Genomic DNA, 25,695 nt, shown 5'->3' on the forward strand with positions numbered 1-25,695 from the left:
AGGACATGTGAGCATGAGAGTGCAATCCAAAGGACATGTGAGAGATCTCAGTTCGGTTCACTCGTGTTATATCCAATTCGCAGCCGCGTTATAAAAATGTGTTCCCTAACAGATGAATCGCGTTATATCCAGTTCGCGTTATGAAAACATGCTTTTATAGCAGAACATACTGTACAGTGTTCTAGACGCAGTGGCTCCGCATGGCTTCGAGTGATGCTTCGTAGCGCTGTACTGTGACATCAACTCGAGTGTCCACCCTGTAAACTTTGAGACTTTGGTGCTGAGTAAGCATAACCTTGCTATACTGTTGTTTACAGGGTGTGAGAGGACCCACAGGGGTTCCAGGATACCAAGGTGGCCAAGGTTGTCAGGGCCCCAGAGGCGTCAAGGTAAACGCATGAACGTTATCACTGGATTATGGGTGCAGTATCTGAATGGCTTCTACACTTGATATTTATTCTCTCCCATCTTCTCTAACTCCGTCAAGTAAAATGTACCCCAAGAGAACCCGAACCCATTTCCATTTTAGGTGGTTAACTCTCAAAAGTCCCTGCAGCCAGGCCATGCCATCAACTTTCTTCATCGTAAGCTCATGGGTGATTAACGCACAAGATTGTTTATATTTTGTACGCTGAGACCAATCTTTATTTTACTGAGGTAAAGTATCCCTTCTCCCGCCTTAGCAATGTGGAATGTCTGACACGGGCTTAGGTCTTTATAGGAGAGATGCACCACCCTACACTAGCTTAAATGAAGATCCAATGTTGATATTTTCTGGTCACCCCTTGTCGGACTTCATTCGTCAGGACTCAATCCCACGCACGGGACATCTGCAGCGTCAATCCACCAAGCAGCACGAGACTCAGTGAAATCAAAGCCACTCTAGGGTTTTCCTTTATTGAACACGTTTCGTTGCGAAACATTTGTCTCAGAGACTGAAATTCCCATTGATCAATGGATGCAATGTAACTTTGTTCATCACAGGAACAGAGATGTCGTGCCCATTCTTGTTCGTTGTATGTTCTTTTTATTGCTGATATGAAACTAATCGCAAACAACCTTGTGCTTCGAATATAATCCACAGAGATGATTTATGCTGAATCATAACCACTGCTTTTATTTAATCATAACCTTAAGTGAATGAAGTTAACAGCCAACTGGGCACTATGAGCCATGACCGATGTTTTTGTTTTGCTATAAAGGTGTTGATAAAGGCATAGACACATCATTTTGGAAAATATAACACGTGCCTAAACTTAACGCATGTTTAGAAACATGCGTTAAGGGTATTTGGTTGCTATAAACACGTGATAAGCCACTTCGGTGAGCTATCATTTGTGGCCACGTCGCTTCTAAAAAAGAGCTCTTCAGCTCAGTAGGCCTTACCTGGTAAAATATAAATAAATGTATTAGTTTAAAGTCTTAATGAGTCGAAATTAGAAGAAACACATGTGAACACACAAAATATTACACAAATACGGGAAACAGAATTGCAAAACACGCTCCTCTGGGTGCGTGACACACAAGCTTTGCTATTATCTACATGCCCTCAATCACTTGCCGTGTTTCCAAACCAAAGCTCATTCGGACATTACTCTCACCGCTACACATCGTGTATGGTGTACTACTAAAGTGTTTCCATGCTGGTACTGAGTTGGGTTATTTAGACCAATGCCTGTTTGAGCACTTCATGGCCCTTAGGGAACTGGAATAACAAAACACGAGAGAATAACACTTAAAAGTCTATGTACTGTATTTGGATGAGTAACCTACTTGCTGTACGCCCCTCCCCCATGCGCGAGGTGTCGCGTGGGCTCCGGCCAATCAGAAACGCGCGCGAGGTTACGCGAAGCGGCGCAGCCAATCAGAAACGAAGGGACCAGGCAGACGAACAAAGCCGTCATATTTTGTGTATTTGATCGTGAAACGTTTTTTTTATAATGCGCTGTTCTCTGTATTTGTGTCTAGGGTACTCGTGGAGGCCAAGGCCAACTGGTAAAAGCGTACGCTTTTATCTTGTATGACTGTGAACACCGCGGCTCGGGCTTTAGAAGAGTTATACCGCAATAGCAACAGAATAAATGATTCATATTCTTGGTTCTTTCGGTAAGTCACGTTGAAGGGAAACAAAATAATACAATATATATAAAACAATAAAATTCTCACGACGTTTTGACTGCAACACAAGTAGTCATCATCAGGTGTGAAAACCAACGGTAAGAACATTTGAAAGAAGTGGCGGTTTGTATTTATTTATTTTTAAACGTTAGCACCACGGATAGCGATTTGACAGTTTGTTTAAATGGACGAGTCCATCTATGTTCGGAAAAGAGGGGGAGACGAAAAATTAATGTATGTCTGAAAGCCACCGTAAGCGTGAACAATCAATTAAGACCCGAAATGGTTTATCAAATCCTTCCAATGATTGCTAAGCCAGAATACATCTTCTCGGTTGAAATTGTCTCTGTGTTTGTATATGTGGATAGCCTCATGAACGAATCTCTCATGGTAGCCAGATGGCTTGCAAATAACCTCTGTCTTGGAGAAGTCAATGTCATGTGAGCCTACTGAATTATAACAGTGATCTGCCACGGCCGAGGTGTTGGTCCTACCGTGTTTAAGGTCTGCTTTGTGTTCACGAATGCGGTCCGAGACGTATTTTGGTTTCTCCAATGTAACTGCTACCACAGAGGCAACTTAGTTTGTAGACACCAGGGTACTGTATGTCCGGAATCACATCTTTTACAGATGGAACCAGATCACGGATTTTATGTAATGTGTTGAAACGGACCTGGATCTTGTGTTTGTTCAAGATTTTGGAGATCTTTTTTGTGATCCCCACAATGTAGAGTAAAGTGATGGTTTTGAAAGGCTCCTCAAGAGGGTCCTTCTTCATGGTTTGAGTGATAGCTTGGCGGATTGTATAGTCGGAGTAACCATTAGCCTTAAGAGCTTGGTGTACGTGCTTGAAATAATAAATGATGTTTGCCACGTCGCATTCTCGTGTCACGAAACAGTCACATTGTATGGGGGTGAATGTTAACGTCCATCGGTTGAGAGCAACTTAAATTCTGCTGTTAGGCATACGTAGTTCTTTAAACAGGAAAATGGCCACTTAATCTTTACTTCTTCCCATCCGAGATCTTTCGGAAGTATCTCCTTTAACTTTCCTGTAAGTGTACACTGAGGAATGCAATCAGCTTTCGGTAAATGGTGCTTTTCCTGCATTCTTATATATCACAGTATTACAGGAATAACGCAACAGGCCAAACACGAGACTAGTAAAAGACAATTGAGAATGTGTCAAAATGATCTGCTGACAAATTATTTTGCTGAAATTTGTCAAATTTATCAATTTTGTGCAAACTGCAGTGTTCTGTGTGTGGGAATAATTTCTGTGTTGAGCAGGGAGCAGCAGGAGATCCTGGCTTGGACGGAGTTAGTGGGGAGAAGGTGAGGACTCCTGTGATTGTGTAGCATCATCTTTTGCTGCTTCCAAATCATAAATGCAATGCTGTCAAAATATGTTTTCTATCTGTCTCGATCACGAGATGAAAGATACATTCGGAAATGTATTACAGCACAACCCTATGTTTCAGAGACCAGCCCACTTGAAGGGAATTTTCAGGGGATTCCTCTTGCAAAATCCTTCAAGTACATGAGACCCCACAAAATCAGATTGTTGCATGGCAGTGAAACCATTATTTTGAAATTGTTAAATCTGGAAGTAAACTATACTCTTTGGTTCTTTCGGTAAAGTCACGTAGTTAGAAATAAAATAAAACAAATCACGATGTTTCGATCGCAACACAAGCATTTCTATCGCAACACAAGCGGTGTTGCGATCGAAACGTGATTGGTTTTATTTTATTTCTAACTACGTGACTTTACCAAAAGAACCAAAGAGTATGGATTCCTGCAGTCACGAAAGCTTCAAATCAAGATTGAACCACTTAAACTATTTTGTGGCTGACCAGATGGAATACTAGATCTCAGCTGCGCCAGCTTAGACATTTGAGCCACAGTCACCACAGCGGCTTGAACTTATATTGTCTCTGAGCACTAGTGTCCTCTCACAAAAGGTGGCCAACCGTGTTAAACAGAGGTGCTGCGGAAAGGACAACGGCCAAAACACAAAGTGCAATGTAAAATTTGAATATGATTTTGTGTGCGCAGTCATGAGTGACTGGGAATTCGGTTGAACCATGTGTGGCTGCTCTCATTTGAATCCAAGTTCCCGGCAGTGACTTCTGAGCCACCGGGAAACACTTATGATTTACATGCCCGATTTGGTGACTTTGTGACTCAGCTCTCCTGAGCCGACACAGCTGGGATCTCTTGTTTAATTTGGGCAACCACAAGAATTGAATTATGGTCCCAGCCTCGTCGCAAAGTCCTACACAAAAATACTTAGTGTAAAAATGTTGGTTTGCCATTAAATCGCGTATATACTGGCTTTCATTCCCCATTACTTAAATCCATTTTCGTCATTGCCATGAATTTCACTTTCATCGAATTCACGCAGCACAGATTTTTCAATTGCTTCCTCATCTATTTCATTCACCTCATCTCCACCATTAACATCCATATGTAGCATTGTTAATTCTGTGTAAAGCGCATAGCATAAGGCCCTTTATAAATTCCTTTAAGATTACATAAGATGTTCCAGCTCTGAGAGTTAAATATTTTATCTTGCAATGTTACCAACCCTTTTACCACGTATATTTTTTTCAGGGCAGTTATTTGACAACTCTAATGTACTTAATAATACATTTCATCATCTTATAACATGATACTGTTACCACAGTTCAAGTATAACTGTATTGTACTTTCTTTTGATCAAACACACACACACGCAGGGAGAGAACATTTACACTCCATACAGAGCAGTCACCTATTTCCTGTACTGCCGTTTGCACACACTACCTCATCCAAAAATACACTACGCTTTGTCTGATGGAGCTAGAGTTCATTAATAGTGACAACTGATTAATACACCGAGATCTTGGTCAGTTTAATATTACTTATTGCCCATTAGCAAGTTTCCTGCTGGTAGCTGCAGATGACAACTGTAGCATGCAGGAGTGAATACCGCTTGTGCAATGCTGTATATTATAGATGCCTCTAGTTTTCAAAGTGAAAATTTGGGTGATGATATTAGCATGCAATTAATTATCATTGTGAATGCTATCTGAGGGTCTTATGCCCATTTTATATCAGACGTCATTCTTTGGTTTCATTGCACACCTTTACAGAGTGGCCGCAGGAACGGTATAGTGTATACTGGCTCAGTGGCGACTATGCTAAACACCAGTTGTATACAATGTTCTGTATACACATGTCCAATACAAGACACGTGCATATAAACTTACTGCAATAAGTTGTGTTATGTTATTTCCCAAAGGGTGGCGATGGACTGCCTGGTTACCCTGGGAGCAAAGGAAGGCCTGGAATACCGGTAAACTCTGCATCTGACTGAAAATTGCACCGTAATAAAATATTGTAATTTCATGTGTGTGCAGTGGTCGACTTGACGTGAACAACTTTCTTGTTTTCTCCGACACCACTTTTATTACAACTCTTCACATTACGTCTGTGACTCCGTCATTCCGCTTAGCCGCAGCTCGCTCGCCGCCCGTCCCGCTCACTCTGCTTCCTCCCCTATCCCTCACTGTCCCTCTGCGTCGTCCCTGTCTCTCTTTGTCGCTCGATGTCTCTGTCTCTCTCCGTCGCTCACTGTCTCTGTCTCTCTCCGTCACTCGCTGTCTCTGTCTCTCTCCGTCGCTCGCTGTCGCTGTCGCTGTCTCTGTCTCTGTAGAGAAAGTTAGGAGCGGAAGTGTAGTGGTTAGCGCTACGAATCCGGCAACCCAAGTTCGATTTCCGCTCACGGCCAACACCAGTGCCGATTATCTGAACTGGTCTGGGTCTCCCCTAGGTCGACTCAGCCTCAAATGAGTACCTAGTGCGGTATGTACAGTGAGGAAAAAAAGTATTTGATCCCCTGCTGATTTTGTACGTTTGCCCACTGACAAAGAAATTATCAGTCTATAATTTTAATGGTAGGTTTATTTTAACAGTGACAGAATAACAACAAAAAATCCAGAAAAACGCATGTAAAAATTGTTATACGTTGATTTGTATTTTTATTCTTGGTACTTTCGGTAAAGCCACGTTGAAGGGAAACAATAAAATATATATTATTAGTTTATTGTTTCCCTTCAACGTGACTTTACCGAAAGAACCAAGAATATGAATCACTGCAGTCACGAAAGCTTTAAATCAAAATTTGATTTGCATTTTAATGAGGGAAATAAGTATTTGACCCCTCTGCAAACCATGACTTAGTACTTGGTGGCAAAACCCTTGTTGGCAATCACAGAGGTCAGATGTTTCTTGTAGTTGGCCACCAGGTTTGCACACATCTCAGGAGGGATTTTGTCCCACTCCTCTTTGCAGATCTTGTCCAAGTCATTAAGGTTTCGAGGCTGACGTTTGGCAACTCGAACCTTCAGCTCCCTTCACAGATTTTCTGTGGGATTAAGGTCTGGACACTGGCGAGGCCACTCCAGGACCTTAAGCCACTCCTTTGTTGCCTTGGCCGTGTGTTTTGGGTCATTGTCATGCTGGAATACCCATCCACGACCCATTTTCAATGCCCTGGCTGAGGGAAGGAGGTTCTCACCCAAGATTTGACGGTACATGGCCCCGTCCATTGTCCCTTTGATGCGGTGAAGTTGTCCTGTCCCCTTAGTATAAAAACACCCCCAAAGCATAATGTTTCCACCTCCGTGTTTGACGGTGGGGATGGTGTTCTTGGGGTCATAGGCAGCATTCCTCCTCCTCCAAACACGGCGGGTTGAGTTGATGCCAAAGGGCTCCATTTTGGTCTCATCTGACCACAACACTTTCACCCAGTTGTCCTCTGAATCATTCAGATGTTCATTGGAAAACTTCAGACGGGCATGTATATGTGCTTTCTTGAGCAGGGGGACCTTGCGGGCGCTGCAGGATTTCAGTCCTTCATGGCGTAGTGTGTTACCAATTGTTTTCTTGGTGACTATGGTCCCAGCTCCTTGAGATCATTGACAAGATCCTCCCGTGTGGTTCTGGGCTGATTCCTCACCGTTCTCATGATCATTGCAACTCCACGAGGTGAGATCTTGCATGGAGCCCCAGGCAGAGGGAGATTGACAGTTCTTTTGTGTTTCTTCCATTTGCGAATAATCGCACCAACTGTTGTCACCTTCTCACCAAGCTGCTTGGCAATGGTCTTGTAGCCCATTCCAGCCTTGTGTAGGTCTACAATCTTGTCCCTGACATCCTTAGAGAGCTCTTTGGTCTTGGCCATGATGGAGAGTTTGGAATCTGATTGATTGATTGCTTCTGTGGACAGGTGTCTTTTATACAGGTAACAAGCCGAGATTAGGAGCACTCCCTTTAAGAGTGTGCTCCTAATCTCAGCTCGTTACCTGTATTAAAAACACCTGGAAGCCAGAAATCTTTCTGATTGAGAGGGGGTCAAATACTTATTTCCCTCATTAAACTGCAAATCAATTTATAACATTTTCGACATGCGTTTTTCTGGATTTTTGTTATTGTCTCTCACTGTTCAAATAAACCTACCATTAAAATTACAGACTGATTATTTCTTTGTCAGTGGGCAAACGTACAAAATCAGCAGGGGATCAAATACTTTTTTCCCTCACTGTAAACATCGCCACTGGGGAAACAAAGGCGGCCGGGCGTGGTGCTGGCCACTCACCCCCGCCGGCCTTCATAAGCACTTGCTAAAAGCACTTGCCCCAACAGTATGTCAAGGGCTATACGGGGAATCGTTGTCTTTATATATATGTAAAACATACCTCGTAACTGGTATTGGGCCAGATGTTTCCCAATGCTGAAAAAATATCTGCTAATTTCTCAATAGGGATCGCAGATCAGCAGCAATATCACCTTCCTGCTGCAAAAACCTGGCAGGTCCCTTCTGAACAAAGAGTCTTGAGACTCAAGTGAGGCGTTCGTGGGTCAACGAGCGTAATTATAATTAACGTGTCAAAATATAACGCTCTCGTACAGTAAAATGAAACCAGGTTAATGTATCTGAATATGTACTATGTAAGTTGGATTATATGCTGACATACAACTCAGAGTTAAACTCACGTTTACACTTTGGACACGATCGCATGTGAGTGGAAAGCCTTTTTGTGATGGATAGTGCCATTTATTATTTAAAAAAAACCCTTTGTGTGAAAATATGCATGTATACAATATAAAACGAAACACTGCGGGGGAGGGGAGCCGTTCCCAACATAATTGTGCAATTCCCTGCATTGGGTTGCTTCCACTGCATCGGAAAAGCCCCTATTCTAGATGTAGTTCTAGTTGTGATGTCTGTGTAGGCGTGCACGGGCGCGTGTCCTCGGCTGCCCCCGTAACTCCAGCAAGATCGTGTTTCACTCCTCTGAGACGCGCAGAGCACAGCCAACTGTTCACCTTGGAACTGTGCGATATTTTTTCGGAACAGAATAACATATACAGTGAGGGAAAAGAGTATTTGATCCCCTGCTGATTTTGTACGTTTGCCCACTGACAAAGAAAAGATCAGTCTATAATTTTAATGGTAGGTTTATTTTAACAGTGAGAGAGAATAACAACAAAAATCCAGAAAAACGCATGTCAAAAATGTTATAAATTGATTTGCATTTTTATTTTTGGTTCTTTCGGTAAAGTCACGTTGAAGGGAAACAATAAAATAATAAAATAAATATATTTTATTGTTTCCCTTCAACGTGACTTTACCGAAAGAACCAAGAATATGAATCACTGCAGTCACGAAAGCTTTAAATCAAAATTTGATTTGCATTTTAATGAGGGAAATAAGTATTTGACCCCTCTGCAAACCATGACTTAGTACTTGGTGGCAAAACCCTTGTTGGCAATCACAGAGGTCAGACGTTTCTTGTAATTGGCCACCAGGTTTGCACAGATCTCAGGAGGGATTTTGTCCCACTCCTCTTTGCAGATCTTGTCCAAGTCATTAAGGTTTCGAGGCTGACGTTTGGCAACTCGAACCTTCAGCTCCCTCCACAGATTTTCTGTGGGATTAAGGTCTGGAGACTGGCGAGGCCACTCCAGGACCTTAATGTGCTTCTTCTTGAGCCACTCCTTTGTTGCCTTGGCCGTGTGTTTTGGGTCATTGTCATGCTGGAATACCCATCCACGACCCATTTTCAATGCCCTGGCTGAGGGAAGGAGGTTCTCACCCAAGATTTGACGGTACATGGCTCCGTCCATTGTCCCTTTGATGCGGTGAAGTTGTCCTGTCCCCTTAGTATAAAAACACCCCCAAAGCATAATGTTTCCACCTCCGTGTGTGACGGTGGGGATGGTGTTCTTGGGGTCATAGCATTCCTCCTCCTCCAAACACGGCGGGTTGAGTTGATGCCAAAGGGCTCCATTTTGGTCTCATCTGACCACAACACTTTCACCCAGTTGTCCTCTGAATAATTCAGATGTTCATTGGCAAACTTCAGACGGGCATGTATATGTGCTTTCTTGAGCAGGGGGACCTTGTGGGCGCTGCAGGATTTCAGTCCTTCACGGCGTAGTGTGTTACCAATTGTTTTCTTGGTGACTATGGTCCCAGCTGCCTTGAGATCATTGACAAGATCCTCCCGTGTAGTTCTGGGCTGATTCCTCACCGTTCTCATGATCATTGCAACTCCACGAGGTGAGATCTTGCATGGAGCCCCAGGCAGAGGGAGATTGACAGTTCTTTTGTGTTTCTTCCATTTGCGAATAATCGCACCAACTGTTGTCACCTTCTCACCAAGCTGCTTGGCAATGGTCTTGTAGCCCATTCCAGCCTTGTGTAGGTCTACAATCTTGTCCCTGACATCTTTGCAGAGCTCTTTGGTCTTGGCCATGGTGGAGAGTTTGGAATCTGATTGATTGATTGCTTCTGTGGATAGGTGTCTTTTATAAAGGTAACAAGCTGAGATTAGGAGCACTCCCTTTAAGAGTGTGCTCCTAATCTCAGCTCGTTACCTGTATAAAAGACACCTGGGAGCCAGAAATCTTTCTGATTGAGAGGGGGTCAAATACTTATTTCCCTCATTAAACTGCAAATCAATTTATAACATTTTCGACATGCGTTTTTCTGGATTTTTGTTATTGTCTCTCACTGTTCAAATAAACCTACCATTAAAATTACAGACTGATTATTTCTTTGTCAGTGGGCAAACGTACAAAATCAGCAGGGGATCAAATACTTTTTTCCCTCACTCTACGTGTCCCTTCTGCAACAATTCACAGCGGACAGCCGTGTTATTTGTAATTGCAGGTGTAATGTAGCTCACAGAGACACAGTCTTGTTCAGTTATATGTGAACTAGCTTTACTACCCGGCTTCGCCCGGGACTTGGATTAATTTCATATTCCCTTCTATTTCACTGAAAAACCCTGAAAAAAACTGATGCTTGCAAGAAAAAAAAAGCCGAAACAAATAAATGTAACTAATTCAGTCATCTTTGGTTATTTCGGTAAAGTCACGTAGGTAGAAAAAGAAATAATAAATCACGACGTTTCGCTCGCAACACAAGCAATCGTCATCAGGTGGAAAGATACAAAAGTAGAACTGCTGAACAGGAAAGTGCTGCTGCATTAAAGGGAAAGATTAGCATGTTAATGTAAACGAGTATAATGGGAAGATAGCATGTCTGTGTCAGAGGACCGGGCATAGTGTTGCTCCCAAGATAACATCTGCGACTCAGTTGGACTCACTAGAACTGGTGTCGGAAGTGGCCAACTTGCTAGCCTATAGCTAGCGGTAGACGAGTATGTCTACACGTCGCAGAGTTCATGTACGTGCGTCGGACGACGAAGATGACGAGGAGCTGATTCCGCCCACGGCCACCGAAGACGGAGCGGAGACACTGCCCGCGGAGCAGGGCGCAGTCGGAGCGCCTTGCCTTCAGTGGAAGAGTTCGTCAGGGACGCGCGTGGCTGTCTCGCTGACCTCCTCCAAGTGGCATCCTCCATCCTCATTGAGATGTGGTCCCTTGCCTCGATGGCGAAGGAGGGGGCGGCAGAGCCGTCCAGACAGGGTGACTCGGCTGCCATTTCACAAAGGGCAGGAACTCCATCGCCGCTGCCCGTGCTCGCGGGTGCCATTTTGACGCTGGCGGGATGCGCGGAACCCGCCAAACTTGAAGCGGGGGCATCCTCGTCATTCGACGTCCAGTCGCTCTGCCGTCAGCTGCCCTTCCTTAAAGAATTTGTTGCCGCCAGCGGCGATTGGGTGGCGTTTAAGCGGCGATTCCTCACTAATGCCGACGTGTCACGGTGGTCACAGGCAGACGCGCTGAAGGAGCTTCCCGCCGCCCTTGACGATGATCCTTTAGCGGTGTTCCTCGCCATCCCGCTGTCCGAGAGGTCCACCCTCACGCAGGCATTTGACCAGAAGGCCGCCACTTTGCGAGCCTCCGCTGAACACCCGTCAGAAGTTCGCCATGAGGCGGAGAGGGGATGGTGAGTCGGCCCTCTTCTACAAGAGTGCGCTGTTGGTGCTGGCGAAGGCCGCGTTCCTGCGCATGGATCATGAAGGCCTTGATGCCTTGGTCCTCGAGAAAATGTTGGAGCTCACCAAGGACCTCCGTACTGTGCTTCCCGCCGAGGATGGGGAGGTGTCTTCGCTCAAGATCGCCAGGTGTATACAGGCGCAGCAGACCCTGCAGGGTGTTGGTGGCGTGCTCCGCGTCTCCATGCGGAGACCGAGGCCCATGTGGACAGAGAGCCTGCGTCCACATGCTCGCTGCATCAGCGGAACGCCGATCATCGCGGTGATGGAGATCGGCGGCGGGACGACTGGCGGCGGGCGAGGTCTGCTTCGTCCCGATCCAGCGACGCACGGGTCACCTGCTACGACTGCAGCCTGCCGGGGCACGCCCAGTCGGGCTGACGGGTTCCTCGATGGCGGGCCCTGGGACATCCGCCTTGTTACGACTCCCTACCCTTTAAGGCACCGCGCACGCGGCCGCTCGTGTCGGCCTCGCGTGCTCGGAATGTGGAGGACCCGACGACCTGGCCTATTGCTCTTTGTGAGGAGCCGGCTTCGTCGGGTCGATTTCTTGCCTCCCCTGGCCCTCCCAAGACAGTCAAGCCCAACCCATCTGGAGGACTGGCGTCACGGACTCGTTCAAATACTCGTTTTGCGTGATCCCCGCGCATTACACACTCCCACACTGTCATGGGCTGTCGTGCTCGCAATGACTCGTGGCGAGTATTTGGCTGATCCTACTCGCCATCGAGCTCACGACCATTCTTACACGTTGTGGGTGGGAGATATTTATTGTGGGGATCTCGAGGGCCGTGATTTTTGCTTCGTGTGTATATGTTGTACAGTTGGGTTGGGTAATTTATTGCTTTGGGATGTTGTTGGAGCACACTTGTTGTTATGTTCTGTTAACTATACGTCGGTTGCTTACTTTGGGGGGAGTTGGCAGCTGGGACGGCTGGAAGGTACGAAGGGGGGGGTGATGTAGTGACTGTGCTTGTCACTGTATGCTGCCAGGGCTTGCGAAGCCACGGCCGGTAATGTGTTGTCATTACGGGCAGCCCGGGTTATGGGATGTAGTACCAGCCCTAGTGGGGCTTGGTTGAGCGCTGGTTAGCGCGGAGGCACCGCGAGCAGTGTGCGGTATGGGCTCCCGGTGAGGGAGCGTCAGCCAGCCAGGGTTACCTTGGGGCATGATACTCTGGGTGACCTGCTGTCACATGACCGGATTATATTGGAGGGGGGCACCGGTGGATGGGGGCCGTGGGGCGGTCACATGGTCCAAAGGGGCTCTCGGGAACTTTCGAGAAGGAGCTCGAGAGACCTGGAAGGTGGGCGGGGCATAGGGCGGAGCCAGCCCCAGCCCGGGGGCATATAACGAGGGCCCCGTGAGAAGCTCGGGGTTCTTTATGTGCTGGTCTTACGAAGATCCACATCGGGGAGAAGAAGCCTCTAGCCACGAGGTCCGGGACCCCGTTTGTGGTCCGGACCAGGATAGTGAACCGTGTCTAGTTCTGCCGTAGCGTGGTTAGATAGCCATTCGAGACCCGAGTGTACGTAGATCGTGTTGTGTTGTGTGTTAATGTGAAATAAATAGTGTTGCTCCCAAGATAACGTCTGTGACTCAGTTGGACTCACTACACATTTGTCAATGGAGAATAATGTTTGTGAAAGTGCTTGAATCATTTCTTGAATGGATTTGTTGATCTCCTTAACTTTGGCGTTTGGTGGTGTCAGAATTGCACGTTCCTTAAGCCATTTGCGATTCAGAACATTTGCTCCGATGTTTGGATACACGCAATTGATGATACTCTTCAGAGTAAGACAAATATTGCAGAATTCTTCGGAGAGCTTGATTTTTCCAGTTTCACTTGTTGCTTCCTTGCCTTTGCCAATGTTGAGCAAATACTCAGAAAAATTATTGGAGTCATAGCTATCAGATTGTTGAACTCTCATGTTGGTCGTGAGCTTCATTCTTGTGGCGTCTCTCCAAAGTTGTGATGATTTCAGGCATGCTTTGATCTCATCAACCATCGTGCCTCTTGGAATCACTGGTAATATTTGGCGAAAATCTCCAGCAAAGACAACAATCAAACCGCCCATAAGATTTTTGTTGCACGAATATCTTGCGGTGTTCTGTTGACTGCCTCAAATCTGTGCTTATGCATCGAGATTTAATCCCAGATTAACGCTTTAGCTTCCAGTAGTACTTTGGACTTTCCACTTCCTTTCTTGATGTCGCAAACGGGCGCTTCATTATGGACCAAGTCAATCGGGGTTTGAAGCATTGAATGCACTGTTCGTCCACCAGTCATCAACGTTGCAGCGATGCCAGAAGATGCAACAGAAAGTGCAATCTTCGTTTCTCCTCTGATGCGGGCCAGCAACAAATTGATGAAAGAAACGTATTTCCGGTTCCTCCAGGCGCGTCGATGAATATTACTCTGCCTTTGTTGTTGTAATGTCATCTTAGAACCTCCAAAGTCATTTGAGGATTATCTCATGGAAGTCTATAAAAAATGTCTTCAGACATGCAGTCTTTGTGGCTCTCCCAAAGTGCTTTAGGATTTGATGGTTCACAAAACAGGATGACTGCGAAAAGAGTTCTGATTTTTGATGGTGAATCCGATTCCTTCGCTTCCTTCAATATCTCATCACATTGATTGTTATTCTCTAGTAGTCCCAATGCCAGGCAAGCTGCATCATACATGTCGTGTTCAACTCCATCGACTGTTCGGAGATCCTTGAAGCAAGTTGGGCCTTTGACTTTGTGCAACAACATTCTCAAGTAGTAGCAATCGACGTTTCTCATGTGCACTTTGTAAACACGGCCAAGAGCGTCACCAGATCGAATGCCGACATGTCCTTCAACAATTGCACCTTTGCGTCGACTGAAGAATTTCTTTGACTTGTCCCATGTGTAATACTTCGGAACTTTGCAATAGAGCAGTGTTTTTGCAAAATCGTCTGTTTTGCATAGCTCGAAGAATCCTGCAAATTGCCTTGGTTAAAATACATGCGCTGACCATTTTCGAGGTGAACATGAAGATGCAGGACTGTTGGGTATCGTTCGTAGATCGGAAATCCGAAAATGCACCATGCCGCTTCGTTACAGGAGATGTACCGGCCTGCTTGGTACTCGGAAATTTAATCAATTTCGGCATTGTTAAGTGTCGTAGTAAAAACTCCTTGATCGGATTCCTTGTGGACATACTTGAGGATGTTTTTAATCGATTTCACTGAGTTGCAGCACTCAACGTTGATGTGGGTATCGAACATCTTCAGAAGCAAAGAACGATCCAGCGATGATCAATTTCCACATCTTCCGACTTCATTTTTATGGTTGTCATTTGTCCACAAACTTCAGGTCTATGGCTTTATGGTGACGATACAATGGGTAGCCATCTGTTAATGTTTGTTTCCTTGATGAATTGACGCGGAAATATCTTGCTGCACATCTTATCCTTCATGCATGGAGACTGCCAATTCAAAGTGCTGCAAGGACCATGTACCATGTTTTTAATGACGATGTCATGAAGCTTTTTATCAGTTTCGCGGTCCGGAATTTCAGCAGAGATGATGTCGTCGATTTGATTTGTTTTGAGTCCATTCGTCAACCAAATCAAAATGTGTGGATATGGAAGACCGCTATTTTGCCACTCGATGGAATAAAGCAAATATTTAACCGAGCCAAAAACTTCGCCTTTGATGAGAGCTTTCATGAATTTGATGAGCTTCTGCTGAACAATTCTTGCCACCAAATTATGTTGGTCCGCTTTTGATTGGCCGTTAATCAAATTATCTTCCATCTCTTTGCAATTCGGATTGAACATGTGCATGATGAATAATGACGGCTTGCCTCCATGACGAACGTAGGTGATGGCGTCTTGTACATATTCATGCATGTTTCGTGGCCCTCCGGTATATGTTTATGGCAGAATCACTAACTTGTCGTGATTTTCTGCATTGCCATCGTTCACTATCGCATCTTTCAAGTGAATGTAATCATTGACACAAAGCTTTTTTTGGTTCAATCGGATGAAGAGCAATCTTTCAGTCTCAATCTTGGAATACATGTCGACCAAATATTGATGCAGTAACTGTCGGTAATTTAGCAATCGGTTCTCATTCGATCACACCATCAATCGATAGGCGTAGTACGACATTGCCGACACCATTTTGTTGGCTTTATTTGACGTTCCTGGATGAACTTGATTGATGTTGATGGCATATCCGTCCTCACCACGTGGAAACAGCGGATATTGCAAGGCCTCATACGAAATGTGCATCTCAGAAATACTCTTAAGGTGATTGTTACGCATAGTCAAAACAATATCGCGCTTTTAAAAATAATTTCCAGCAATGATGATAGCGACTTCATTGACTACCAGTGCATTAAAGACACGTGCATGGCCTTGTGCTGGTTTCTTGTTTGCCTTAATGACGATCTTTAGGTCTTCACTTGGATTATCATCAAGTGCCATTTTGAATTGCTGAACGTAGTGATTGTTTACGTGCAGCATCTTTTGCAAGGAAGCGATCAAATTTTTGTTGGTGCCAGGAATCACAGCACAAGGACATTGCACTTCAGTTTCTTCGCCGCCAAGAATGTAAATTTGTAGGAAATTTGACTCTTCGTTGGGCAGCGATAGGAGAGAGCCAGCCTTGTGGTGCACTTCACCTTGCATTTTAAAAGTTGGCATGAATCCAGTTGACTGAGGCATAGGCACAGATGTTCCAAACGAAGTCATATGAAAACTGCAATTGTATTTGCGGATCAGGCTTAGATATTCTTTCGACTTTGGATGATCACCATTCATAAGGCTCTTCAATGGCTCTGACAATTCCGGAAGCTCTGGCAACCAAATCCTTCGACCGGAACAGCACAATCCTGTTGTCTCGCCTTCAAACTTCAGCGCATCGCTACCAATGACAATCGGAGGAAAGTTTTTATAATCCAATTCAGGATCATAATTGAATGCTTCGTCCTTTCTTGCCCGTGAGGCGCCTTGTCAAATTCTCTCCTGCTGGAGTCGATCTCTGCGAGCTTCAACAGTTTTAGCCAAAATTCAGTTCTGGTGTGCAATTAAATCACTTTGAATTCGTTGCTGTCGCTGCTCCTCACTTTCAATAGCTCTCGAGTTTGAAGCTTCCTTGAATTTACACAAACATAAATTGTTAATCTTTCACTCATGAAATACGCGATGAGGAAACAACGTTAGAACACTTTTACAATTATAAGAATCTCTGACTGAACAAAATTCTTAAGAATGAACGTCGCGATATATTTTTTAATAAATCGGATGTTTTTCACTCAAGGAAATTCAACCTTAACCCACTTATACGTAAGGTCGATTTTGGCAACTGGGGAAGAGAAAGACGTTGCAAGCTGAAAATAGTCGCGTTGACTTAGACATTCCAGACAGCATAAGCTGTGCAAATTTCGTGACGCCAGAGCTCAGCGTTCCTTTAGGTTTTGCTGCTTCAAACAAACAAACAGATGTATTTTCTGCTTTATAATTAAGATTTATTAAGAATAAAGTCCGCCGACTAACTGATAACTTAAAGAGTAACCACGAGTGACTATATACACTTGGGTAACTTAGATAACTCTATTCTGAGACAACATAACTCTACTCTTCCAAGTCTACAAGGTGCCGACTCCAGGATGAAGACGACCTGCTCCCAGGTGACGACAAAGGCAATTCACCCACAACAACAGCCTCGCGCCCCGGTTTGGGCTGGCTCTTATCCCCCGCACGACCCGGCCATGCCCCTATTCCCGAACCCTCTCTCACCGCACCTGGCCTTATCTGTCTCTGCCTTTATTACAATTTACGACCATCACTGGATTTTTCTGTTGCGCAGTCACTTTAAGATGTTTATTGTTCATGTTTTTGTTTGTTGTGGTTGCACCCGATTCAAGAGCCGAATGGCTCACAGGGCTATCGCCTTCTTTTCTTTTTCTTTTATTTTTCTTTTATATATAAATGTCTCCGCGCGCGCGCTTGCGAGGGATTTGGCTCTCGAACGGTGGGGTTTATGGCCATAATAATTTGCCAGCCGGCACGCCCTAAGCCCCGCGGTGGGAATAGGCTACTCCTTTTTCACGTCCGTCACCTTTAAGTGAATTTAATTAGCGATTTAGTGGGATTTTGATATATTTACATCTTTATTGCACCACACCGGCCGTACCAACTCACGCCAATTGAGTGGGGGGGGGCGGACCCTGCCAAGTGATGTGCGTTCGCTCAAGCTCACTGTACTGTATCCTGCTTTTTCAGCTGCTGCCTCTATTGCCACCTTTTTATGTCCACTGTAGTAATGCGTATGTCATTGAGTCGGCGTACTGGCAGCCTATTATCTAGACTGTAGCCTGCTTCTCAACTTACCTGTGTCTACTGCTTCTACAGTGAGGGAAAAAAGTATTTGATCCCCTGCTGATTTTGTACGTTTGCCCACTGACAAAGAAATGATCAGTCTATAATTTAATGGTAGGTTTATTTGAACAGTGAGAGACAGAATAACAACAACAAAATCCAGAAAAACGCATATCAAAAATGTTATAAATTGATTTGCATTTTAATGAGGGAAATAAGTATTTGACCCCCTCTCAATCAGAAAGATTTCTGGCTCCCAGGTGTCTTTTATACAGGTAACGAGCTGAGATTAGGAGCACACTCTTAAAGGGAGTGCTCCTAATCTCAGCTTGTTACCTGTATAAAAGACAACTGTCCACAGAAGTAATCAATCAGATTCCAAACTCTCCACCATGGCCAAGACGAAAAAGCTCTCCAAGGATGTCAAGGACAAGATTGTAGACCTACACAAGGCTGGAATGGGCTACAAGACCATTGCCAAGCAGCTCGGTGAGAAAGTGACAACAGTTGATGCGATTATTCGCAAATGGAAGAAACACAAAAGAACTATCAATATCCCTCGGCCTGGGGCTCCATGCAAGATCTCACCTCGTGGAGTTGCAATGATCATGAGAACGGTGAGGAATCAGCCCAGAACTACACGGGAGGATCTTGTCAATGGTCTCAAGGCAGCTGGGACCATCGTCACCAAGAAAACAATTGGTAACACACTACGCCGTGAAGGACTGAAATCCTGCAGCGCCCACAAGGTCCCCCTGCTCAAGAAAGCATATATACATGCCCGTCTGAAGTTTGCCAATGAACATCTGAATGATTCAGAGGACAACTGGGTGAAAGTGTTGTGGTCAGATGAGACCAAATGGAGCTCTTTGGCATCAACTCAACTCGCCATGTTTGGAGGAGGAGGAATGCTGCCTATGACCCCAAGAACACCATCCCCACTGTCAAACATGGAGGTGGAAACATGCTTTGGGGGTGTTTTTCTGCTAAGGGGACAGGACAACTTCACCGCATCAAAGGGACGCTGGACGGGGCCATGTACCGTCAAATCTTGGGTGAGAACCTCCTTCCCTCAGCCAGGGCATTGAAAATGGGTCGTGGATGGGTATTCCAGCATGACAATGACCCAAAACACACGGCCAAGGCAACAAAGGAGTGGCTTAAGAAGAAGCACATTAAGGTCCTGGAGTGGCCTAGCCAGTCTCCAGACCTTAATCCCATAGAAAATCTGTGGAGGGAGCTGAAGGTTCGAGTTGCCAAACGTCAGCCTCGAAGCCTTAATGACTTGGAGAAGATCTGCAAAGAGGAGTGGGACAAAATCCCTCCTGAGATGTGTGCAAACCTGGTGGCCAACTACAAGAAAGGTCCGACCTCTGTGATTGCAAATAAGGGTTTTGACACCAAGTACTAAGTCATGTTTTGCAGAGGGGTCAAATACTTATTTCCCTCATTAAAATGCAAATCAATTTATAACATTTTTGACATGCGTCTTTCTCGATTTTTGTTTTATTGTTATTCTGTCTCTCACTGTTCAAATAAACCCACCATTAAAATTATAAACTGATCATTTCTTTGTCAGTGGGCAAACGTACAAAATCAGCAGGGGATCAAATACTTTTTTCCCTCACTGTAACTAACGCCATTGTTAAAAGCTTAGCGAGGTTTCAGCCACAAAAGTTCTGCTGTTGAAATATTAAATGTAACACTCAGCACACATGGTGAACCACGCAGGTGCCTGGCATTTGTGTTGTTTGAAGGGTAGATGTTAGTGTGTGGAGGGAGCAGTAAGGGCCATGCCAGACCACTGGTTCACATATCGCTCGCCACTTGTTAGCGGCGGTGCGGAATCAAACCAGGATTTCTGGAGGGATGCGAGATGGAGCGCGACTTCCTGTCCTCAATGTTTGCAAATATTTAGGAATGCCACCTACCTCTCCCCGGACCCACCCATTACAGTGCCACCACGAGGCCCCTCACCCCCTATACCATGAAACACGCGGGCACAGCACAGTTGGTAGACAAACAGCTGCGGGCTGTCGTGTGCCCCATGCCACCATTGGATGCATTCAACACATCAGTCTCTGCTCGCAAAGAGAACATTTTGCTCGTTTTGCAAACAAATTGATCTAAATCAAATTGCTTGTCATAGCGAATTCTTGTAGACACGCCTGGTATACTTTAAATGCAAGAATGTATCAAATAGAGAAAAAATACAGTGAACATACTTTAGAATGTTACGTAATATAACATGTGTAGTGATATCGGGTTGCCACTGTATGGTGCCGGCCAGGGAGGGTCGTGGCGTGCGATGTACTTACGTCGCGGACAGCACTGGGTGGGTTGCTGTGTGATGCTGGCTTTAGCATAGCACGGCGTGCGATGCACCGTCATCGCGTACACCTCGTAGATGGTAGTACCAGCCCTAGCGGGGCTTGGTGAGCGCCGGGATAGCACGGGCACCACGTATAGCGTGTAGTGCGGGCTCCCACAAGGGAGAGCGGGAGAGTGTCAGCCCAGGGACAGGGTTGCCCCAGGTCATAGCACTCTGGTTGACCCCAAAGACACGTGATCTGGAGTGTCCACAGAGAAGGCCCCAGGTGGGGGGCTAGGGGGTAATCACGTGTCCAGGGAGAGCTCTTGAGAGGGATCGAGAGGGAGCTAGAATGCTCGCGAAGGTGGGCGGGGCCGAGGGCGGAGCCGGCCCTAATCTGGGAGGATATAAGGTGGGTCCTTGAGAGGGACTGGGGTCACTCCGTTCTACAAGCTGGAAGCTCTTCGTCCTACGTCTGAAGAGGCATCAACACGTGGCCGGGGACCCGAGTAAGAGTCCGACTCTTTGTAGCTGTAAGTATAGTGTAGTTAGGTGGGTGGTCACCACCCCAGGCTGTATCTGGTAAATGGGCAGTTACCCCTTTGAATATGCGTGTTACAATAAATGTGTTGCCTCTGAATAACGTCTGCGACTCAGTTGGACTCACTACACATGTTTAATAAAATGCAAAATAATAAAATTGTGTATGAAGAGTCAAATATGTGGTTAACCGGTATAAAATGTAGTTAGGGCAATTCGTTAGTGGTGGGGGGATGGCAGCTGTTAATGCTGCAGAGACCTCCACACTTGTGGTAGTTTACATGATTAATGTATAGCCTAAACAGCCGTTATACCACATAAACATTTGGAAATGCCTTTGGTAAACTGTCTTCAGGGGCGTTTGAGGTTCCTGACAGATTTAGTAGAGTTGACATGAACATGGTCAAACTTTTACAAACTTTTTCTGATATCACCACCCCAACTTTTCTACGCTAAAGTGGCCTAAAGTATTGCACGCTTTATGTGTAGTCTACATGATTTGGATGTAATGGAATACATTTGTGATGCAAGCTGTAAAATGTAAGATTACACCAACACAGGAATCCGGCCTTGCGTCTCCATTGCATTACTTTTATTTTATATTGTGTCGTCTGGGATGTCAATTCATACAACGTAGAACGGAGCTTCATATAGTTATGATTTGTTGATTGACCATGCTAATCACGTACATTTATGTCACACTTATACATGTGACAGTTCATTTGTTTGGCTCTGTCGGGTTGTGGAGGGTTTTTAATGGCACAAATTTAGTCAGATATGTGGCCTCAAAACAATGTCAAGTATGAATCAAATTTTCACGTCTGTAGCAATGTTAAAACTATAATATGAGTGTCTAAATGCAACTGCATCTCAAGACGCTCTACACAACAGAGGGACGCCCACTGCAGGGGGAAAATGGAGGCGTATACATTTCCTGTTATTGGAGAATAATTCCTTGAATCTGGAATTGAGCAGGGACAGGAAAGTCTGGCAAAGGTGTCTGAGGAAAGGAGGTACCAGACCTCGGGGGTAGGAGAGGAGAGAGACTGACCTCCCCTTAAGTCAAGATTCACTGGGGCCTGTGGTCTAAAGGCCTCTGGAGCCTGCACGCGGAGGGGAGTCGAATGAAATGAGGAGCGCATACTTTTCATCTTATGTTGACATCATCTATACATCATTTACATTTTGTTGTAAAGCTGACGTTCATTGAGGCATTGTCGTTTATTAAAATTGTGTATTCATAATGCATTTGTCTTGGCTAAACTGATGCAGACACCGTAACTCGTGTTCACTTAGATATTACATTTGGCCAAAGACACGAAACGATAGAGCAGTGATGAGTACTTGTGTATTGACATAGTCTGTTGTGCCAGGGACTTGTGGGCGAGCCGGGAATTCCAGGGGAGAAAGGAAGCGCAGGAACGGCGGGGATGACGGTAATCACTTACATCTTGCAAATCCGTGCCTGTTCGGACGCTTTTGCTTGGTTTTTTGTGTGCGAATAAACAATACAATGCAACAGCTTGGATTTCATATACGCATTGATCATTGTTTTCATGCAATGAAAATAATATGCCAAGAGTGTTTTATATGGTACATTCATAACTCGTTTGACGTATTCTGTAAATAACCCTTTGTGCTGCAGGGGGAGCGAGGCTCTAACAGCACCGTGCCAGGCGTGAAAGGGGAGAGAGGCCACCCAGGAAATATGGTGAGCCCCGATTTCATGTATACATGTCTGTACAAATTACATTGTACTTCTGATGATTCGAACGAAAACATACCTTTGATTATTTGAATCAAAACATACCACTGATTATTCGAACCAAAGCATATCACTGCCTGAGTGAGTAAAACAAGTGACACGTTAATGAAATATAGTGATGAACCACACAAGAATACATTTTTCAATTTGTCCATGGATATAATAATGAATGATTATATATAGCATAAATAAAACGTTTACGGAGTGTGTAACATACACAGCTTTTGCACAGTGAGGGAAAAACAGTATTTGATCCCCTGCTGATTTTGTACGTTTGCCCACTGACAAAGAAATGATCAGTCTATAATTTTAATGGTAGGTTTATTTGAACAGTGAGAGACAGAATAACAACAAAAAATCCAGAAAAAACGCATGTCAAAATGTTATAAATTGATTTGCATTTTAATGAGGGAAATAAGTATTTGACCCCCTCTCAATCAGACAGATTTCTGGCTCCCAGGTGTCTTTTATACAGGTAACGAGCTGAGATTAGGAGCACACTCTTAAAGGGAGTGCTCCTAATCTCAGCTTGTTACTTGTATAAAAGACAACTGTCCACAGAAGCAATCAATCAATCAGATTCCAAACTCTCCACCATGGCCAAGACCAAAGAGCTCTCCAAGGATGTCAGGGACAAGATTGTAGACCTACACAAGGCTGGAATGGGCTACAAGACTATTGCCAAGCAGCTTGGTGAGAAGCTGACAACAGTTGGTGCGATTATTTGCAAATGGAAGAAACACAAAAGAACTGTCAATCTCCCTTGGCCTGGGGCTCCATGCAAGATCTCACCTCGTGGAGTTGCAATGATCATGAGAACGGTGAGGAATCAGCCCAGAACTACACGGGAGGATCTTGTCAATGATCTCAATGCAGCTGGGACCATAGTCACCAAGAAAACAATTTGTAACACACTACGCCGTGAAATACTGAAATCCTGCAGCTCCCACAAGGTCCCCTTGCTCAAGAAAGCACATATACATGCCCGTCTGAAGTTTGCCAATGAACATCTGAATGATTCAGAGGACAACTGGGTGAAAGTGTTGTGGTCATATGAGACCAAAATGGAGCTCTTTGTCATCAACTCAACTCGCCGTGTTTGGAGGTGGAGGAATGCTGCCTATGACCCCAAGAACACCATCCCTACCGTCAAACATGGAGGTGGAAACATTACGCTTTGGGGGTGTTTTTCTGCTAAGGGGATAGGACAACTTCACCACATCAAAGGGATGACGGACGGGGCCATGTACCGTCAAATCTTGGGTGAGAACCTCCTTCCCTCAGCCAGGGCATTGAAAATGGGTCGTGGATGGGTATTCCAGCTTGACCATGACCCAAAACACACGGCCAAAGCAACAAAGGAGTGGCTCAAGAAAAAACACATTAAGGTCCTGGAGTGGCCTAGCCAGTCTCCAGACCTTAATCCCATAGAAAATCTGTGGAGGGAGCTGAAGGTTCGAGTTGCCAAACGTCAGCCTCGAAACCTTAATGACTTGGAGAAGATCTGCAAAGAGGAGTGGGACAAAATCCCTCCTGAGATGTGTGCAAACCTGGTGGCCAACTACAAGAAACGTCTGACCTCTGTGATTGCCAACAAGGTTTTTGTTACCAAGTACTAAGTCATGTTTTGCAGAGGGGTCAAATACTTATTTCCCTCATTAAAATGCAAATCAATTTATAACATTTTTGATATGCATTTTTCCGGATTTTGTTGTTGTTATTCTGTCTCTCACTGTTCAAATAAACCTGCCATTAAAATTATAGACTGATAATTTCTTTGTCAGTGGGCAAACGTACAAAATCAACAGGGGATCAAATACTGTTTTCCCTCACTGTAGGTGTGGGAAACCACTACCAGAGCAAGTGAAAGCAATTGTCCAAGATCTGTGGCCTTTCGATTTAAAGTTTTCGTGACTACAAGGATTCATCTTCTTTGGTTGTTTCGGTAAAGTCACGTGGAATGAGAAAAATATAATAAAATAAAACAATAAAATTCTCACGACGTTTCGGCCACAACACAAGTGGCCTTCTTCAGGTGAAAGGAACAAACCTGTCGGGACGACAGAGCTCTGTCGCTGAGGTGATATTATTTTGGAATGTTTGGCCAACTCCATTAATGAGTGATTATACACATGGGAGGAAACCGGAGTACCAGGACATTTATAATTCATCTCCGTACAGATGGAATACAGATGGAAATGAATCCACTTGCTGTACTACCTTAGCCTCGAATTTGTGTGATGCAAATTCGCCATTCAGTTAAACAAAATTAAATTGTTACCATAAATTGACACTATTGAATTGTGAACGTGAATCATTACACCACAAATGATAGTTATAGATAAAATAACACGTGATTGTACTTGCGCATTATTTGGAGCGAGTGTGTTTGTGGCAACATCTCTGACGCTTCGTTTGTACTCTTAGGGCCTGCCTGGGACCGATGGGCTGCCTGCTGACCCTGGGCCACCGGGGCCTGACGTGAGTCACTCCGTTTGTGTGCATCACAACACAAAAGTCGCTTCAATATCACCTCAGTGCCGTCATTGTCCATTCAGGTGTAAAATATGTGACAGACAGAATCAGAGCATGGACGTGTGCTTAATTCATAATAAAGGTTTTTCGGTTAGATCGGATAAATATAAATGTGTCGCTAACCCACCACCACCCGGCATGACTAATCATTAAGGTGTGTAACTTGAACATAAGGTGCCAATTAGCTATTGCTTTAGCAAATCGGTGTGATGGCAAGTAAACGCACAACATTTACAATTGAGTATGCCATTTTGCTGGTGATTGCAACCAGCCGGCAAATCGCCTGATGAAGCAGCGAAACGTCGTAGTCATGGCATATTAATGTAATATACATTAACGTTGAATAAAATCGTCGAGTAAAATGTCACGTATTGTTGATGTCTGTCCACGAAGGTCAGTGGAGGTCTCTGATAGCTGCACGTGGCCACTGAAAATACAGTCTCATGGCTTGGCGATTTCTGTACATTTCGTCTGACGATACCATAGGCCGAAGGCTTAACTGTAAGGAAATTATTTTCCTGTTTGTTTGCTTAACCTACAGTCCTTATACAAATATAGTATATATAAACAATAACAAAGGACCTGAAGTTCAACAATAAGCATCTTTTCGT

The 25,695-nt window shown here is 44.7% G+C and overlaps 1 protein-coding gene across 2 annotated transcripts in view; it reads left to right on the forward strand.

Annotated features, from left to right (window-relative positions):
• LOC116938843 (collagen alpha-3(VI) chain-like) overlaps window positions 1-25,695 on the forward strand; it is a 123,206-nt gene that overhangs the window by 54,279 nt on the left and 43,232 nt on the right. For both annotated transcript variants that reach the window (XM_076054439.1, XM_076054429.1), the window contains 7 exons: window positions 318-389; window positions 1,969-1,995; window positions 3,409-3,453; window positions 5,405-5,458; window positions 22,158-22,220; window positions 22,430-22,495; window positions 24,977-25,030. In XM_076054439.1, the coding sequence (XP_075910554.1) occupies window positions 318-389; window positions 1,969-1,995; window positions 3,409-3,453; window positions 5,405-5,458; window positions 22,158-22,220; window positions 22,430-22,495; window positions 24,977-25,030 (381 nt within the window). The remainder of the gene's footprint in view (window positions 1-317; window positions 390-1,968; window positions 1,996-3,408; window positions 3,454-5,404; window positions 5,459-22,157; window positions 22,221-22,429; window positions 22,496-24,976; window positions 25,031-25,695) is intronic.

The sequence above is a fragment of the Petromyzon marinus genome, chromosome 4 (assembly GCF_048934315.1).
Source record: "Petromyzon marinus isolate PM22_M1 ecotype Great Lakes invasive population chromosome 4, UKy_Petmar_22M1.pri1.0, whole genome shotgun sequence".
NCBI lineage: Eukaryota > Metazoa > Chordata > Hyperoartia > Petromyzontiformes > Petromyzontidae > Petromyzon > Petromyzon marinus.